Genomic DNA, 8,698 nt, shown 5'->3' on the forward strand with positions numbered 1-8,698 from the left:
CTTGAATAATTGATATACATATGCACGTAAGTTCAATGGGTATATATATATATATATATATACCTATAGCCAATAAAAATATAAAGGGAAGGTATTAAATTACAAAATTTGTTTTTGTATTCGTATTGAAGATAATTGGTTTTAATATTTTTTGAACGATCAAGATATACCTCATTACCTCCGAAGCCTTGGCTCTGCTAAACTCTTATTCACTTACAGTTGTTTTTTTCAGTCAATCCTTTCCTGTGGCTTTATTTCCCCCTCTCAACATAGGGGAGTCTGTAAGATAATATTTGACAGCTCACAATCTCAATGACAATTAATTTGTTTGCTAATTGTTTAAACTCTGAACACAAGCCTATGCATTTTTTTTGCAATATTCACCCTACTTTTATGCTTAATCCTGTTACCAAAAGGAAATGGGTTGATGTTGAAGTAAAACTTGGTCGAGATTAAATCTATTCCTATTTTTTTCAATGTAACAAAATCAAGTGTCAGTGAAAATACCTTAATCTGTTTAACTTGATTAATGAACTATGACCTTGATCGTACGCCCTATTAATTACAGTTGATTTCTAGGTTTATATATTCTTTTCTATCTATTTTCCTCTCTCAACCCATGGAACAAAACTTCTTGGGCCTGCTTATTTTTAATATTGATCTTTTTTTTAAATTATACATAAACTATTTTTCTATAATATTAGCTATGATATTTCTCATGACCATGTATTATGAGTAAGTTATAAGAGTAAAAAGAAGAGTACCGTTTATTTTTATTTTTGAGCCTAAAAATGAAAATATATTAAATTTTCAAGAAGAAAGAGAAACAATAAAACTCTTTTTATGAGAAAAAAATACTTTTACATTAGTTTTTTTAATCATACTTTTAATTTGTGGATTGTTTTAAGCTTAAAAAAATGATTCTGAACAATAATAGTACGAATTACTTCAATCCCATATATATCCGAATTAAGATGACTGAGAGAAAAACTGAGATCAATCTTGGGTTCTGAGCAAAAAAAAAAAAAAATTTAAATTTTTTTTCAATATGAGTGTTCCGCTTTGTTATCAATGTAAAAAAACGTCGAACACACAAACCAAACATATTAATATATTAAATTCATTAAACAGAGTCTTATTCGATTCACACGTTTCCCTTGTCCAATTCAAGTACGAGTCAACATGGTTTGGAGTCAAGTCTTGTTTGAAAGAACATAACTCGATTTTAATTTCTGAGAATTGTAAAATAATCCCTTTACATATAACTAATTGATAAGGTTAATTTTTATTTTTTATTCGAATCGATCTAATAATAAAACTACATCTAAAAATAATTGTGAAGAATATCAAACTTTACAAAGTCACTGTTCTAAAACTAATCAACAAAAGGGCTGAAATTTCTGTATGAAATCAAAGTACAACACACTTAATAGGAAGTACTTTATCAGTAACAATTAACCCAAAGTCTTTTTACTTTCATATTCTTCAAGATAATAACAAATGAAAATATTAAGTTAAACTTTTAAGATTGCAATTTGATCTAATACAGAAATCACAATTTATTGATAAATATTGATTCTTTAAATTTTTAATGTAGCTTTCTCCGTCATGTCCCTCACTAATCATGGGCTTGGAATAGAGGTAAAAAATGTAAAACTGACAACAAAATGGATGGTAAACTATTGTGTTAGTGCGGTATGACATTATTTAATATGACAGTGTTGAATTTCAACAAATCTTGTGACAGTGAGTATTTTGATAATTTGCTTTCTTCAAGATAATCCAATCAGTTCATTAGGTAAATTATTTAGATGGTAATAGAATCTAGGCTTGATGAGTAATAGTTAAAAGTAAAACAATTTTACGAGTCTTGATTTTTTTATTTCATAAACATTGCCGTTTTTTAGTTGCCATGAACAAGCTAAAAACAACAATATTTGTATCGACTCGTAATATAAATTTATATTATATCTATCTCTCTCGAACTTTCATTTATTTGTATATAAATAAAGTTAGACCAATAAAATTAGATAACAGGTTATAGTTTTAACCAGTTTTTATTTGTAAAAATAAATAAAGAATTAATTAACAATGAACATAATTCCTTAAGCAGGGTATGGGGTATATTTAGGGTATGGAGCAGGAGCATCAGCAGCTGGGGCAGGAGTAGTCTCGAATAGAACATCAGCAACGAATCCACTGTCTCCTTCAACAGTGTAAGTAACAGTCTTGATGCGACCATCGGGAAGAACAACCTTGTAAGATCCTGAAACGGCTCCATTCTCAGCAAGTTCATCAGCAGCAATATCTAGACCAGATTCTTCATCCAAGACAGCGTAGCTGTAGGCATAATTAGCTGGTGGTGGTGGAGGAGGTGGGGGAGGTGGAGGAGGAGGGTAAGGCTGGTATGGCTTATAAGCTGGTGGTGGTGGAGGAGGTGTTGTTGTAGTAGTAGTGGGTGGAGGAGGGGGAGGAGGATAGGGTCTGTAATAGACTGGTGCGGGTGGAGGAGGTCCAGGCTTTTCAGCCATGGCACAAGTGACAGCAAGGCATACAATGAGGAATTTACCGATCATTTTCGTTGAGGATTCAATTGAGAACTGATGACTCTTTTCCCTTTCAACAACATATTTATATGTAACGAGGGCGTGTTACAGGAATACACACTCCATCTTGTTGTGCATCAAAAATCTTGTTTTATTATTCAGAATAATATTATATATAAATAATAAGTCAATACTTGATTTCCTCATCATATAAGCACCGCTTTTTCAACATTTTTTAAATGTTTTAAATTTTTGAACAAAAAGGTCTTCATTTATTTAGATTACCAGTATTTTTTAATAAAGGAATATATCTTTATATATCCTTAAATTTTTTATTATACTTATTTCAGTTATTAATCAGTTAATGACTATGAAATTTGAAATTTTATTCCACGATAAAATTAAATGTTATAAAAGAATACAAAATGATTTTTACTCAATATATTGATTAATGAATCTTTTGTAATTATCAACCTACAAATATATATTTTGGTAATTTGATAAAACGCTGAATAATCGAATAAAGAACATCAAATAATCAAACAGACAAGTATTTAATAAGCCCAAACTTATTTACGCATAATATGCACTTAGCAGTTATATTCTTATTCCACATGGTTCCGACTTTGAGCGAATTCGAATTTCATGAAAAAAAATTATATTTTGGCTGAGACATGGGCGCAAAAAAAATATAACGCTCAGCATCGCTAGTATTTTAGACATGATTTGAATTATATATCATGAAATTAATACACATTATTTAAAACAGAATTTAATGTGAATTTAAAAGTTTGCTCATTTTACTCAAATAAGACGGGTGACCAAATAAGTTTTGCTTGCATTGTCATTTGAGAGAGTTGATATTCTCTTAATTTATCAAATTTTTAGATGTAGTATAAGATGTCTATTGAATATAATCTTACCAAAATCCACCAATGTTTGATACAATAAATTAGTACTTAGAATGAAAGAAGTTTATCTTTTATTTAAAATAAATAAATCTTTGTAAAATTCTAGATATATAAAAGCCACATTTCAATTAATTCAAAATTAATTTTAAAAAGTAATTGTTCTGTCTTTTTCTAAATTACTGAATAATTCCGTCGCAAGAAAACATGTCTTGGGATTTGAAGATTTTCATATCATCAGAAGATTTATTCTTTAAAAACAAAAAAAGTTCAGAAATAAGTTAAATATTTTCTTAGACGAAGTAATATTATCATTATTGAATTCAATTTCAAAGGCCCTTCATGGTGATTTTCATACGAAATTGATACTATAATTAAGAGGCAACTTTTTTATATATTGTTTTATCTCTGTATCGAATATTAAAAGTTGTATATAAATCAATTTAAGCCAATCAATCATTCTGACTCATACTCGAAGTTCTGTATTTTATAAAATTGTTAATATTGAGCGATTTAAATCCAATGATAAATTATACTTTATTAAAAAAAAAGTATAAGCTAAATACATAAAACTTCTTTAATATTAATATTTAATATTGTACACCTCACTTAAAATAAATATAAATGCTATCCAGGAAATGAATACATATGTAGCTCAATCAATCCAAAAATATCCAAAACATACATTACTATTTTTTATAAGAACTTTTACCTAAACATATTCTATAGTTATGTAAAAATAATGGTGGGCTCATCTTTATTGAAGCATATATCTTTAAAAAGTCATAATCGCCATTATAGTAAACTCTATTTTTTTATTTAAAAATAAATATAATTATGTTTTATTCTTCCTTTCTATCGCCTTTAATACCAGTTACGACTTCGCTATCCAAAACATGACTTTATTACTAATGCACAGAGTAATTTTGTGAATAGTAAAATATATCAATATTAGACATAAAAAAAAGGAATATAAATGATGCACGGAAACACCAATATAACTAAGACTGCTGGTATTTCTCCTGGACTCCCTTAATCACTTGAGGCATCCCACTTTTATAACGTAATAGAGTACTGGGCTATATATCACACTGGGACAAGGAATGAAGTCATGTCTCTTTTTTACATATACCTTTACTCTGTTCTCTTTATAGTTTGAGCATAGTTTTTTTATAAGTTCTATTATAATTTCTCCAAGTACAAGCTATGCACTTTAAATTTCAGTTCTCTTCTCAAACACTTCGTCGTGTGTAGAAGATGTTTCATTTGTTGTAACTGAAAAATCTTCAGGTGAGCTAATAGTTTACTGAATTGATATTGTAGATTAATGTTAGTCATTAATTTTTATTCGGGGAAGATTTTTTCTAAATCCAGAACAAACCTGTCCTTAGGCTTTAGTAAAAAGGAAATTGTCACAAAAAAGGCTCTGATGTTTTTGGAAATATTTTCCAAAATATGTTTGTAAGATCTACACAATATATTAGAAGTATTTTTTTTCTTTTTTGAAAAAACCATATTAACTATGGTGCAAATAAGCAATTTAATATGATTGTAGTTTAAAAATAATTCACTTTATATCAATTTCTATAATACTTTATTTTATTATTAAGTTTCAAAGACGAATGAGTCTATGTATAATTAGCAAAAATTGAAAATAAATTTCAAAAAGTGAATACAAGTATTCAATTATTTTTAACCATGAATTCTAATAAATTATAAAATTCACGCTATACATCCAACCTAATTATGATCAAATAGGATAGAACAAGGAAACCCCACAGAAATGTGAGTATATCTTACAATAATACAAGTTAGAAAAGTACAATAGACTTATATGTATTACAAAACCTGTAAAAATTAATATATTACATCATACATCATAAATAAGACAAAATTTACTATGATGACAATTAGGAATTTTTCTAATTCTAGTCCTGAGTGAAGGTAATCCAATTGAGATCTGACTGTAATTTTGTGGACACAGAAATACTTTGAGTAGGTTAAACGGCCCAAAATTGACGAACTTTTTTGAAGGATGGTTTTGGCGAAATTTTTTATGATTTATAATAATGTGTTATTAAAATATATTGTAAATATGCCATTTTGATATAATACATGAATTGCAGTTCGTACTCTTAATAATATTTTAATCTAAAAAAAACGAAATCTGCTTTTTGTCCATGGAATTATGGGATACTCAAGTATGAAGGTTTTCGAAGTGACCAAACTTTGAGGGACTCCCAAACGGGCTCTCGCGCCTCTACATGTCTAAAATTTTGCCCATATTATATTGCTGTACTAATCATCATTTTCTTCATCTGAACTGGGTACTGAAATATGTTCTGAAGAAATTTTTTGGTCTAGTGTTGGGTTGCTCAGAGCCTTTGCCCCCAGAAAATCTAAAAGATAGACACTCAATAAATATTTTTAATTCCATACATATTGGACCCACTACACATAACTGAAGTCTAAGATTTATAAATAACCGTTATTCAGAAGATTATGAATTCTTTGTGCACGAAATAATAATTAAAGTGGAGCAAAGACCTCTTAAATGCACGTCAATCATAAAATCTTATACTTCAATTTTCTTTATTCAACAATTGTGTAAGATCAAACAAAAGCAGAAAAAACTATTGGAATGAGAAAATTGTCAAATCCTTTTTTATACAAAGTTTATAAAATAAATTGGTGTAAGAAGGTATCAACATCTTTTTGGAAAACCTCACGCATTTTTTTGGGGAGCCAATTTCTAAACGTACAGCCATACCAGGGTAACTCATAATAGAGCCAACGCAAGAACTAGAACATCCATCCCTTAAAAGTCCAAGAACATTGCAAATTACTAATTTTGAGGTTTTCTTAAATAGACTTTTGCTTTTTTTGTTGTATTTATTTGATGATGTTATCAACTTCCTACAAAAGACCAATAAATGTCTAATTGTCAAAGTCAATTATATATACGTACATATGTATATAAATTATGTATTAAATAAAATTTTACATGAATCATATTTTTAAGCAACTTTATTTGTAGAATAAATAAAAGATTTATTAACAAGTAACATAATTCCTTAAGCAGTGTATGGGGTATATTTTGGGTATGGTGCAGGAGCAGGGGCTGGAGTAGTCTCAAACTGAACATCAGCGACGAATCCACTGTCTCCCTCAACGGTGTAAGTAACAGTTTTGATGCGACCATCAGGAAGAACAACCTTGTAAGATCCAGAAACAACACCATTCTCAGCAAGTTCATCAGCAGCAATATCAACATCAGATTCTTCATCAAGGACAGCGTAGCTGTAGGCATAGTTAGCTGCTGGTGGTGGGGGAGGTGGAGGAGGAGGGTAAGGGCTATATGGTTTGTATGCTGGTGGTGGGGGAGGTGGAGGAGGAGGGTAAGGTTTATATGGTTTGTATGCTGGTGGTGGTGGAGGAGGTGTAGTTGTAGTAGTAGTGGGTGGAGGAGGGGGAGGAGGATAGGGTCTGTAGTATACTGGTGCGGGTGGAGGAGGTCCAGGCTTTTCAGCCATTGCACAAGTGACAGCAAGGCATACAATGATGAATTTTCCAATCATTTTCGTTGAGTATTCAATTGAGAACTGATGACTTTATTTACTTTCAACAACATATTTATATATAACGAGGGCGTGTCAAAAGAATACACACTCCATTTTTTTTGTGGACATAAATCTTGTTTAACTATATCTATATAAAATTAAAAGTAAATACTTGATATTTTCATCTTATTAAATAAACAACTCTTTTTAAATATTTTCTTAATTTGTTAAATTTTGGAAAATTTAAGTTTTCTTGTTATAGATTACCCAAAACTTTAAAGCAAATTAAGAGTATATGTATGCTAAAAAATATATTTTGTCAAATATGAATGATTTGGTATACAAAAAGTGTACAATTAGGTCCCTTGAGGTCGTCTACTAAATAAATTGAATAATTTATGTTTGTAACTATGAAAGTTTTTATACCTAAAGGTCTGTCCAGCAAAAATGGATTTTAAATAAATGTTAATTTTTACATTCATATCCGAAGGTTTAGTAATGATTTTTTTTTGCAGAAAAAACTAATATATATATATATTGTCGTCTTGAGGGAGCAAAAAGCCACCAGGCAGCCCTTGCCATATCTCATAGAGGCTTATGTGGAAGTGGTGAGGGTTATTGACGTAGTGAACTTATTTATGGTTTGTTTTGCGTAAGCTTGTTTTCATATATATATTGTTCAATTATTGTCTACTTAGCCTCTGCAGCGGTTGTGACTAGTTAAAAATATATTTTTTAAACGATATATTCAAACTAATTCTTAACTTACTCTTATAACCATCTTGAACATATTTAGTCTTAAAAAAATGTTTCTCTTTCGATTCTGTCAGTTTAGGTGACACAAATAGAATGTGATGAACGAGTTGACATTGTGATTATGTTTCTGTTCAATAGTAACTAAAGATGTGATTGCAGGCCTGAAATACTTTGTTGTGAAAATATCAGGAACAGTTACAAGAGCGAATCCTTATTTCCTTCGCCTATATTTTCTAATTCGCAGATATTTTCGTCAAATGAAAGTAGCTTTGATTTAATCCATAATGACAAATTGAGTCCATCCAAAAACATAATGGTAAACAAAAAAGGAGATGAAGTTCATCTTTATCCTTTATGGATGATGCTTCACCAGATAATTCCGATATTTAAAAGGAATAAAGACTTGAGTACTCTTGTCCTAAAAAAGAAACAGGGTTGTGATGATTTTTTTTTCGGTATCCAGGATATCCAAACTAATTCTACTCCTTCCTCAAATGCTTTGACATCAATGAGAAATATAAATTATTTATGATTTCCATACCGACTCATTTAAAATTGATAGTTCTACCGTCGATATGAGTTGTGAAGACACATTTTCGCCAGCTTTGTTAGGAACAAAACCTCCTCACTCATTTGTACTCCCTCGTCCAGTAACTCCATTCTGAACTCCCAAAAGCTTAAGAAAAGGAACTCAGCTTCATGCATTAGAGCAAGAAACAGAACAGGACACAAGAATCCTTAGAACTCTAAACTACCTTCCTCCAAAACTTCTACTTGGTCAACCTAACCGTAAAGCCGTTGATTGATGTGGACTGAGTGTCTGTCTTTATGAATTTGTTACTGAAGTTTCTCCATTTTCGGATTAAGCACCTGAAGCTGGGTTTAAAGATCTTACGGAACTACCCTTAGAACGGCCTGATGAAGAGGA

At 30.2% G+C, this 8,698-nt stretch overlaps 2 protein-coding genes across 2 annotated transcripts; both read right to left on the reverse strand.

Annotated features, from left to right (window-relative positions):
- Positions 1 to 2,026: 2,026 nt before the first annotated feature.
- LOC121129390 (uncharacterized) lies at positions 2,027 to 2,609 on the reverse strand. The gene has a single exon (XM_040725112.2). The coding sequence runs from the start codon at positions 2,574 to 2,576 to the stop codon at positions 2,106 to 2,108; it is 471 nt and encodes a 156-aa protein (XP_040581046.1). The 5' UTR covers positions 2,577 to 2,609; the 3' UTR covers positions 2,027 to 2,105.
- Positions 2,610 to 6,466: 3,857 nt separating this feature from the next.
- LOC139904728 (uncharacterized) lies at positions 6,467 to 7,049 on the reverse strand. Its single transcript, XM_071893291.1, has one exon. The coding sequence runs from the start codon at positions 7,030 to 7,032 to the stop codon at positions 6,529 to 6,531; it is 504 nt and encodes a 167-aa protein (XP_071749392.1). The 5' UTR covers positions 7,033 to 7,049; the 3' UTR covers positions 6,467 to 6,528.
- Positions 7,050 to 8,698: the final 1,649 nt, after the last annotated feature.

Source organism: Lepeophtheirus salmonis, chromosome 14, assembly GCF_016086655.4.
Source record: "Lepeophtheirus salmonis chromosome 14, UVic_Lsal_1.4, whole genome shotgun sequence".
NCBI lineage: Eukaryota > Metazoa > Arthropoda > Copepoda > Siphonostomatoida > Caligidae > Lepeophtheirus > Lepeophtheirus salmonis.